We start from the raw sequence: 12,030 nt of genomic DNA on the forward strand, positions 1-12,030 counted from the left end.
CGGGTTCAAATCCTGGCCTGGCATGAATGTTTGTAAGTGTCCATTCATCAATTTCATCATATCATCACTCATCCCCATCTTTGCAAATTAGCCAAAAGATGCACAAAAAGCGAAGTCAAATAAAGCAAATCAATCAATCAATCAATGAATCAATCATTAAATTAAAAGAGCATTGCAATTATTTCCTTATGAGACGAACACAATTACCAATAACGCTAGGACAGATAGGAAGAATTTTCTAATAAATAAATTGTAATAACATTACAGTCTGCGTGTTCGAGATGAGGCAGCAAACACATCATGTTTACATTTGTTCGTTCGTGGATATCCCATATCTCACGTCTCCCTTGCAATTGTTGATATCGTATGATACACGAAACACTCCGTGGTGATGTGGTTAGCACAGCTCGGTACGGCGCCAGGTATCTTGGGTTTAAATCCTGGTGTCATTTGTTATTTCATCATATCATCCTCATCTTCGCGATTAGCCAAAGGTTGCAGAAAAGCGAATTAAAATAAACCAAATCAATTATGGAGATATTTTAGAATGAGTAATCTTGAATTTCAGTCTGTCCATTATTTGTCTTGGTCAGTTTATAAATACCTCAGGCAAGACTCCCAAGTTGTTGTTTTCAAGTCGTGTCTCTTAACGAGGAACGCTAGTGGCAACCCTGCCACGCGCCCCTGGTAGTTATGTCAGAGAAAGCGTTTGCTGTGTTGGGTTGCATACATACAGGATATATTTTAAGCGCTTATAGCGCAGAAACTAAGCGCTTTCGAGGTAAACTTTATAGGGAAAAGTTACTTGTTTTTATGATATCTACCAGCACCCAAGCGTTGTTGAAAGAGTTTTGCGACACCCTGTATATATATATATATAAGATACATAAATAAAGGGGGGAACCCCTGAAAAATGCCCTCCTCCACCTGCATACATTTGTCCTGGTGCCTTAAATTATACTGGAACGTGAGTGACGTGAAATATTTACCGGATTCCCCCCTTTTTCTTTGTTCTTTATTTGCAATTTCTTTTTCTTTTTACATATAGATATGAATTAATATCATACCAGAAAATGGACCAATGATTATTCTGAGACCAGAATAATCATTGGTTTACATGTGTGCATGTATAACTATTACACAATTAAAAAAGCATAAGAATAATTGAAATGCTTCTTTACCTTCCTCCACACTTTTTTTAATTTAAATTAATCACAGCCAGCCAAGGTGTCTTTATTTAATTGATTTTAGTAGAAAATGTGAATTACTTTCATTTAACATTTGTGTAGCATTTTTAGTATAACATGGGGGGATGCTATCCTCTGTAAAGAAAACTTTCATAAACCATCCCCCCACCTACTGCATTGTCTCCATGTTGATCACATATCCCAAAACTCTACCAAGCATCCCCCTAGGAATTTCCACTTCATGCACTGTATAAATTATATATAATAATGACAATTACCTCAGAGAATGTGGTTGCAGCTTGTTCTAACAGTCCTACCAGACCTTCCTCTGTGAAATATTTACCAAACGTTGTCTCATCTCCTGCTGAGGTAAATACATCCTCACTGATAATGCACTCCTCTAAGGCATTTGGAGTAATGTTTTGAAATGAAACTGCTCCATCAGGAAGGTGCTTTAATCCTGTAATTTTATCCAGGTATTCAGCTACTAATGCTGCACTATGCACAAGGCACATTGCAGCTTCTGTTTGATTACTGCACTGTGGATGAAGTCCAAAGACAAAAAATTAAAATATATTCAAGCAAATGATAGGATAAAATTGAAACCAGGGAAGTAATTCTAAAAATTAATATGTGAAGAAGTTGCTTGGGTGTAGAAGGCAAAAGGAAATTGCCAGAAATTCTGTACATATACAGGACATTCCTGAGAAATTACTTAGACAAAATATCATAGTTCCTTGAATAAAATAACGTAACTAATAAAAATTGGGACAACTGAATTAGTATCAGCTGATGCAAGCAATGCTAAAATTGCCGATAATTTCTATAAATGGACTGAAATATAGTGAAAATGTATGTCCTTTTCTTATTTATATGAACATAAAACATAAAGAATACTCCAACGTCCATGAAAGTCCTTCTCCACACTTTCCATCAGTCCCAGCAGCGCGTGAAAATTTACAATAAACAACACTACACATTACACATGCACAAAACACAAACACACTGCATCATCCCCCCTCCTGAAGGAAGGATATACACCATAAACACAAAAAGTAAATAATAATACACTTCACTAGTCACAGTTCATATTGCAGTTTTTAAGTGTCTTTTCACATACAAAATAGAGTCCCCTGAAAAAAATGTCTTTCACTGGCAAATAAAGTCACCTGAAAACAGTTCACTGATCTTCCTGGCACATCCAGGACATCATGTAGTTCCCCTGAAACTGGGAAGTCCTCCTCTGCTGAGATGCCACTCTCCAGCACACCCTGGTCTTCCATGGTTACCCTGCTGGTGTCGTTCCATGACTTACTCCAATGGTTTCCTTACTAGGGCCACGCCAGAAATCCGAAATCCGAAATCATTCTCGTAGTTCAGATTTCTGAAGTTACAACATACATTTTTCCGCACAGGCCTCCTACTCTCCATTTCCAGCTCAGGCTGGGCATTTTGAACTGAATGTAGATTCCTAACATCCGCTGAGTGTTGCGTTAATTTCCATTTCTCTGTCAGCCTTGTTACATGTGCAACATTTTCTTCCTCCAGCCCATTCAGATCATCCTGAGCCACTTCCAGTTTCAACATGTCAAACTGGTTGTCTAAGTGGCGGCAGTAGTGAAGATGAAATGGCAAATATCCAGTTTTGCTAGTGACTGTACTGTTGATACCATACTCAAGACTAGGCAGATTCTCCTGCCAATCACGGTGGTTTTTTGTGTAAATTGCAGTTTGTTTCTTGATGTTCTTCACGGGCATCTCGCTTTTATTCTCTTGTGGGCGCATCCGCATCTCGACAGAACCATCGTCATTAGGCACCTCTTTTGAACCGGGTACCCCCTTCTCCCACAAACAAAGTACCAAGTCTACATCTTCTTCCTGGGCGACATCTGGTTGCCTTGAAACAAGTGGATACCGATGCACGGCCGTCTCGGTTAGCCTTGGTGCATTTTCAGCCAGATACTCTCTCCTTCATGTTTGTAACAAAGCCTTGGCCCGGACCCCCTGTGCTTCTCATTTCATTCCTTTATTCGAACGACCCAATACACAAACACTTAGTACATAGACATCCTCCCTGGCTGGAATTTTTAGCTGTGCAGTTGCAACAATAGCCACCAGCATTTTCTGTGCTTTTCTTGGAGCGTCAAAGTAAAAAATGTTATCCTTTTCCCCATAGAAACTCCACGCGTTGACTCAGATATGCAAACTCATTCTGGCTTTTGATATAAAATCCCTTCCCAATAAAACTGATTTTATTGCATCTTTCAACACAAGGAATGTCTGTTTAATCATGGGTCCCTTTAATTCCACAAATAAGACCATCCAGCCGACAGTACGAGTGGTGCCAGCCGCTAAACTTAATTTAGTGCCATCATCATAAAGCTTAGCCCCCTTTTCCTGTAGCAACTTCGCCATGTTTACATCTAGTAAGGAACAACTGGCTCCCACATCGACGAAAGCTAGATATTCCAGACCTTTTATCTTGCAGCTAACAAGAGGCTCTTTCGCATATTTTGGAATGGTGTTTCCCTTTTTTCGACGATACTTATTTTTTCGTGCCAAGTTGCCTGGCAACCCTGATTCATCCTTTATCCAGCAAGTGCGTTGGGAACTTTCCCTTTCTTTTGACTTTTCATGGCAGAATCGGAAGATATGATGCTGTGATTCACAACCCCAACAGCGAATTCCATTCTTGTTCCTTGCCGGTCGCGGCGAATGTGCTTTCGACGAATCTCTGCTCCTGGACGCAACCTCCTGGCCAGCACAATAGCGGCAGAATGCCTTTCTTTAAGTTGCGGGCAGTTTCTCTTATAGTGATTACCCTGGCAAACGAAACAAAGCACATCCCTCTTACGACCCTCTTCTTGACCTGAAGCCACACCCCTGTCCGAGCGGACCCTCTGATGAAGGTGTCTGTTTCTGCAGGGAATTTTCTTGTTCTCAAGGTCATTAGCCTTCTCAGGATCTGATCCCTTTTGCTGAGAGCTATTTTTGTGAAGAAAGCTGAGTGCAGGATCCACCAGTTACCTTAGTGCCTCAGAAACTTCCGATCCGCCTTTTTGATTCTTGATGACCGCATTTGCTTGTTTCCACCTGTAAGGAGGGGAAAACATAACAGGATCTTCCTGGCTATCTTGTGTTGCCAGATGTTCGAAGAAAACCATCTCGAAACTCTGGATGCGATGTCCCTCGTTGTACAATTCTGCACCTGTTCTGAATTCATGTCTGTACAGATACTGGCGAAACAAAGGGTTCACTTTCCTTGTGATCATTTGCACCCTCTGAGCTTCTGTTTCCATTTCAAACAAGTGCTGCATTCTTCTAATGAAAGCTGTAAAAACTTTGTTATCGCCTTGCGTTGCCTTACGATTTTTTCCTGCAGTACTTCCTCATGTGAGGAATGAAAAAATTCACTCAAGAATTCATTCCTGAATGCCTTCATATCACAAAGCACATTTTGCCAATATTTGTACCATTCCAACAGATCCCCTGATAATGCGACGAACATTAAATGATCTAGCAATATTTGATCCAATATACGACAAGTTTCCTGAAAGAACTCTAATTTATCATAAAATTCTAAAGTTGTTTCCTGTAATGGTACTGTGCCAAACTTGGGGAGGGGTAGCTTATATTCTCTGACAAGATGCTCTCTCATGTCTTCTTCCCTGTAAACTTCGATCAGCTGATGAGCCTGGCTACTCTCGCCTGCCTGCATTGTCCCCGGTACGTAATGCCAATTCCTGCAATTGATCATTTACATTTTCTGGGGTCAGTTCTCTGTCTTCTGACCACCCCAATGTCGTGCGAAGCAATGCCGCGTCTATTATTTCCTGGTGCCTGAGCCATATTGCATCTTGAACGTACCTGAGAACGCAATGTCATAGAGTGCATGCAGTCCATGGTCGAGAAAGTATGGAGTGCAACCTTGAATTCAACAAATTCAATACTGTATACGACAACAAGCTTCTACGGTATGTTTTGATGAGCCCCCATTCTGTTGACATGATTTGGGTCTCACAGAATTATCTCTTTATAACAAACATTTATTTACACTTCTATCCTTCGCCGTATATACATATTTTCATAATAAATCCAATATCAACTGCTCCTGGTTGCCTTTTGCCCCATAACACAGAGACTTGCACTTATAAAGACTTCACTCTATGAGTGCACTGTTTACCATAGTGCTAACCCGCCCCTGCAGTTTATCACGTGGAGGTCCCTATGCATAGCTATGGCGCTTATGTTCTGTGTGTATCACTGCATCCAAAAAACTGTCAATCCATTGAGGGACGGCCACTTTCTGTGATCTGTGAGCCTGAAAATCTGAGAGCATAAGAGAGAGCGTAACAAAGTCAGAATTGGTATTTATACCTCCGACAAATGACTCGCCTCCCAACCACCAGGGCAAGGCCCTATTATTACCTTTCAAACAGGGAAGCCGTTGAGAGAACCCAACTGTTGGCTTTTCCGACTACCAGGCAAAAAGCAACCTAGGCCAGAGCATGTACAAAGAAACACACTTTTACATACATCATTTCCAATTTCCAGCTGTGTGCGTAAAAACCACACAGCAATGTCCTTTTGTTATTTTTATGAACATAAAACATAATATACATATATATCTTTGTTTTGTAAAGAAAATATTTAAAAATGCACTTTTCTAAGACAAACATGCATTGTAGTCACCAGTATACATATATTAATTTAGGATGAAACATTCAGATTCTTCATGAAAAATATGCAATTTTATGTCAGATAAATGTAATATCAGTTATCATATTCATAAATTTCATATCTATACTTCATTGATATTGGTGAATACCTAATGAAAACTAAATTATTAAAAGCTTTGCTAAAATGAATAAAACAGGGTGTAAGGAGTGACCCTTTCGTAAGGCACTCAAATGTCAACCTCTTCCATGTAGTGCAGATTGCATAACTAGATATAAATGAAGATAAAGATGAGACAGCATCACACTGCCACATAATATTATTAAAAATATTCTTGCTTAACATGTAATAGGAATCTGCTACTACATTTTGTACTTAATCTCTAAGAAAGTAATGTTGATAAGCATGAATTCAAATTACATTAACTTGATGACAATTCTACTTGAAACAATCAATATTATACTTCTTAATCCCTAATATTTATCCAAACCTAGAGATGGATAATCAGGGATAACTAATGACACAAATAGTCAGAATATACCTCCATATCTGCCTTTGTGACACTATATTAAGCAGATGAGACAGTTTTATTGGTTTTAATGAGCATTTTCGTTTTATGCTTTTATATTCCAATATTTGTTCTACATAAGAACAATGCTTGAAATGGAAATTTTCTAGATGGGGGAGCCTTGGGATAGTTGGATAGATGCTTTGTGTAAATATTCTTAGCTGGGGCAGAGCACACTTGAAGTGGGGAAGGGGGTAATACTACAAGGGCTATTCAGAAATCAACTTCCGATTACCACGTAAAAAGCAATACATAACTGCAGCAGCATGGTGCATGCGCAGCTCCCAGCAGTAATGTGTAATCACACTCCACACACAACTGCAATCCATTTGCTTCAACAGTGCACTAGTAGGAACTGACGAACATGGATGCTCGTATGACTGCTCCTGCCAGTTGTGAGGTGCATGGTGTGATTCGATTCCTTCAAGCGAGAGCAGTCAACACAGACAAAATTCATCGTCGATTGTGTCCTGGAAATTTGAGGAAATTCCTTGGAGAGTTGTGAAATTGTGAAACAGTAGTTTGCTCGCACAATTTCTTCAATTTGTCGAATGAGTTGATCAGTTACAATTGAAGGTCTTCTTTGACCTCCCTCATTATGCATGTCTGCAGGCCTAGCCTTGAATTTCCTGTACCAGTCAGTCTCTCATGGCTATCACTCATAACATCATTGCCATAAACACAACACAAGCGACGATAAATTTTGGCTGTGTTGACTCCTCCTGCTTGAAGGAATCAAATCACACCATGCACCTCACAACTGGCGGGAGCAGTAATACAGTCGTCCATGTTCATCAGTTCCTACTCGCTCTCGCTCATTGTTGAAGCAAATGAACTGCAGTTGTGTGTGTGGAGTACTTACACATTACTGCTGGCTACTGTGCATGCGTCGTGTCGCTGCAGTTATGTATTGCCGTTTGCGAGTCAATCGGAAGTTGATTTCTGAATAGCCCATGTATTAGCCAGTTAGGAAAATTCTCATAAAGGATCTTACCCAGCTAGGGTAATTTGCATAAACATCCCCCACCATTGTCTCCATGGACCTCCTCACCTTGTAACTAAGGATTCCCCGGTGGAGACACATGGTGGTTTGGATCCCACTTTAAAGTATAGATCCAGTCCCAAATTAGCCTATCTGTGCATAAAGTGGACTAAAAACGAACCCATTGTCTCTATCTTACTCCATACAAGTATCCATCCTCATATCCTCAAACTTGACCAAGCTTCCCATAACTAGGAATTTCCACTTCAAACTCTTGGCAGAGAATCCACCCACAAACCCTTTCCCACTCAAAACACTGCATAAAAGAGGGAGAGACAACATTGAGAATATGTATGTCAGTACATAATAACATGAAAACAAACGAACAAACACAGACACATACACACACACATACATACTACATACATACATACATACAAAAACATAATAATAAAGTACCTCAAGATGTTTGTGTGCCATATTTGTCAACCACACTAATCGAAGATATGGAGAGCTCTGATATCCTTTTGCAATTCTGTACATGAGGTCAACAATCATTTCAGGATCCTTCTGAAATTGTTCAATCTTCATTGTGTCTGAGAGGATCATGTACAAATTGTGTACAAGTTCATTCACCTGTGAACAGAAATATACATTTGAATATATAGTTAAGTGTCATGTAAAATGAACTTATTATATAAAGAACAAAATTGTTTGCAGTTTTTCTATGAAATAAGATGAATAACAGTCATGAATATTTTTCTTGCTTTTAGGAATATTTTTAGAATGAAAGTGAAAGAGAGAAAACCCACAGTAAGATCACTGACCAATATGGACAAACTTATCTCTTTTATTTTACTCAGATTTAACATGGTCATATGATATGGACAAAATGTTGGTTGTCGTATGTTATCTTATCAATGGGAAAACTAGCACTTTGTAAGTTAATGACTGGCAAAATCAGTGCCTGAAGTAGGGAGGGAGCATACAGGGGAATAGAGAATACAGTTTATATTAATTGTGTAAAGCATCCGCCAACTAGGGTAATATGTGTAACCCTCGGCCCAAGTTGGGGCCCAACTTGGTAGGGGTAGAATCGAACTTGGAGCTTAAATTTTGGGGGGAGGGGGCATAATCAAAAGGTTTCCATTCCATCTAAGAACCCTTTGCTAAATGGCTCTAACATTTGCAAAATTATAAAAAAAAACTATTTATTACTTTGCACTTCAGGTCCCAGGAGGTTAACAAAAGTATCCTTAACTTGTAAATTTTGTGAAACCTGATTTTTTGGGGGGCAACTGTCCCCCCTTCCCCCGCCTAGTTACGCCTATGCTTCCACTTGCTTCATTGTCTCCATGTTGAATTATACAGTGCCTTTTATGGTCGAGGTGGCCATGGATCGGCAAATAATGTGGTGGGAAGTATGATCATGTCTGCTGGCAAACTGGATGCAACATCCACGTAACTGGAACTGCTAGGAATGTAATGAAATAATCTCGTACAATTACATTGACAGCTACAATTAAAATGAGCACATACCTTGTTACAAGAGGTGTAGGAAATTATGTACTCCTGCATCCACACATTTATGGCATATCTGTTGGAAATATTCACTAACACATCTGAAATTGCTTCAATTCCTCTAATGTATGGTTTCAGGTTCAAAAGCTTGGTAGCTCACGATGCAGATGTCATTAAAATGTCCATTTCTTGTGCAAGGTGCTGGAGGGATTTTTGATCATACTTCAACATCATCTAGTTTCTGCTCATTAATCACATGCCATTTTACCCTTCACTTCTTATCGAGAACAGACCCTCCCTGAATACCTAAATTTGTTCACAAGTATCCGAACATTGTCTCTGTGTGAAACAGGAACATATGGGAATTCTGCTGCAAAATGCATTCTAACTTCCTTACAAGAATTTGAAATGACGTAAGAGTCGTACATAACAATGCTTTGTCTCAAATTGTATGGATAGTGTGGCATTATTAGACTGTAGAAAAGAACCAGTAATACGTAAACTAAAACAAAACCATGTAAAACACTTGTTAACACCTTAACACTTCTCAAACATGTGCAAACTGGACACCGGTTATCTTAATACTGAAGCACTGATGCCTACATTGCCAAGGTCAGCATACAGCTGTAGGTCTAAATCCCGGCAGATGCGATCCCACTTACGGATGCAGCAGCAGCAGCTGCTCCACGGATGCCTCAACCATAAAAGACCCTGTACAAGCATTTCCCCATCTATCCATAAACTCCACAAATAATCCTCCAGATAGGAAATTCCACTTTGAATAGTTGTATTTGGTGAACTTGTTCAAAGATTATAAAAACTTTGTACTGAAGTAACAAATTATTTAATCAACGTGTGTAAATTACACTTCCCAACAAAAAAAAAATATATTTTTTTTGGTGCCTTGGTTTTTGGGCCTGTTCCTGGGGTTTTGGGGGCCGCTGATTCCGAAAATTGAATTGGTTAGGCTGCATCAGCTCTAGTTTCTTAGATATCGATATGATATGATAGATATGAATGTATACAATTTTAGTCCATTCTTTAAAAGATATCTCTCCTCCAGAACCGGGATGTCATGACAAGTTTTCGTATTTGACTTGGCAATTATTGTGTTTAAATTACCCACATTTTGAAAATGTAATTGACCTTTGTTTCACAACTATTCCCAGTCATATCATTTCATATTTGCTGATCGAACACCGTAGATGTTATGGCTACTTCAAGGCAGAGTTGCTTGAATCACCCTGACGTATTTTTAAATTTGTTGCGAGTACAAACTGAAAGCAAGTAGGAAACCTATTTCCGAGTTTGTAAAAAGAGCATATGTAGGTTATTTTGGTGTCAAGCTTGGAGATCAGGATAAGCCATGGACACTCATATTGTATGCAAAACTTGTACAGAGCATTTGCGCCAGGGGACAAATGGAATGAGAATCTGCCTGGTATTTGGAGTAAAAAAGTGTGGAGGGAACAGAAAAAAACGTTCGATGGCTGTTATTTTTTGTTTTTAATATCACAGGCATCAACTGAAATAAGAGTTTCAAGTGGTCTTACCCTGATCTGCCTTCAGCCAGGAGACATGTTCCGCACTCGGATCTAGTACCCGTCCCACCTTTCCGTGAACTACCACCAGGGGCAGCTCGTGCATTATTTTCCTGGGGGTTCACCGAAGTCATATGACACATATTCAGTTTCCACAAATAGACTTTCTTCGGGAAACAAAGGGATGGGGGGGGGGCTTAAAAGATTGATACATATTTTTTTTCATAGAATGAGGGTTCATAGCAGAGGTGTGCATATAAATTTAGGGCTCAAACTAAGTACAATAAATTGTGCATCTATGAAAGAAATTTCGGGTTTTATGGAAGTCATGGATGTCCTCAGGATTTGTTCCAGGGATGGGAAGCAAGATCATTTTTTTCCAGGGGGAACAAACGAGGCACATTTTTCCTTGTAATAGTGCTGTTCTCTCAAAAACACTCCTTCAGTCCCTGCAATGTCTTTTTAATAATCATCATAAATTACTGTGACTGAAATGAAATTATATGTGTGTAATAAATAGTTTTAGGTTGACATTAATTTTCCAGGCGGGTGTGGCCCCTTTTCCTCTTCCAGAAGTCCATAAATTATAAAGGTCCTACAATTATTAAAGGGAAATGGCAACCAATGGCATGTACGTACTAGAAACCTGAGACCCTTTCACTGGAACGCTACAGATTTTTTCTTTCTTCAAATTTGGAGATGGTCGACCAGCACACGCTTTATCTCTAATTTTCTTTCAACAGACGAGAAGGTATGTTTCAGTTAATTGTATGCATTTTAGCGGTCATTTCTTACCTGCGCAGACAGCAACACCTACACTGCATCAAATGACGTAACGTAGTCCATCCTTCGGAGCATCAATACTTTGCAACAACTATCCAAGCACTTCGAAAACTTACAACCTTGAAACATTGACACCGACATGGCTTGTCACGTCATCCTTTCTTGTCTAAGATCGTGCCATTCTTTTACTTTCACACATCCGAAGTGTTTCCATCTTTAAGGAAAAAGTCTGAATGCATGCACGAGTTATTTTAGTAATGTATTTATTTTATTTTAATTCGTCGTGTGTAATTCCAGCTTTCATTCATTTCTACTCATCCTTCTCTGCCACAATTTTGCATTTATGCCAAGAAGTTCGGCACAAAAATTATTCAAGAGAGAAGATAGAATATGTAACGAATGCGCTTCAAACTTGAACCTCACAGGGCAACACTGGAAGGGAGGAACCAGCTGGGCCTCAGTCGCAGTGAGGACGTGCCTTCTGGCTTCTGCTGCTGCTACTGAGAGAGCACGAACTGCGCATGACCGTTGGTTGGAGATCGAGGTTCCTCAGTATCCTTTGCCATATATTTTGCCCATATAGCTACCCCGAGCTTCTGCCTGCTGCCCAAACCTTCACTTTGGCACGAGCTCTCCTGTGGGGGTTCACCTGAGGGTCTGCACGAGGGCGGCCGATTCGTGGTTTCTCTTTCTCAGCAAAAGAATTTGCCGTGTTACGGACACAAATACATAACTTCTTGTGCAGAAATTTTAGCAAAAAATTGTCAAAAG

At 39.7% G+C, this 12,030-nt stretch overlaps 1 protein-coding gene across 3 annotated transcripts in view; it reads right to left on the reverse strand.

The window, feature by feature from the left end:
* LOC145984375 (dedicator of cytokinesis protein 7-like) overlaps positions 1-12,030 on the reverse strand; it is a 138,746-nt gene that overhangs the window by 45,906 nt on the left and 80,810 nt on the right. For all 3 annotated transcript variants that reach the window (XM_083118035.1, XM_083118037.1, XM_083118036.1), the window contains 2 exons: positions 7,874-8,050; positions 1,466-1,726 (listed from right to left, as the gene is read on the reverse strand). In XM_083118035.1, the coding sequence (XP_082974161.1) occupies positions 1,466-1,726; positions 7,874-8,050 (438 nt within the window). The remainder of the gene's footprint in view (positions 1-1,465; positions 1,727-7,873; positions 8,051-12,030) is intronic.

This window comes from Lepisma saccharinum, chromosome 2, assembly GCF_977018435.1.
Source record: "Lepisma saccharinum chromosome 2, izLepSacc3.1, whole genome shotgun sequence".
In the NCBI taxonomy this organism is placed as follows: Eukaryota; Metazoa; Arthropoda; class Insecta; order Zygentoma; family Lepismatidae; genus Lepisma; species Lepisma saccharinum.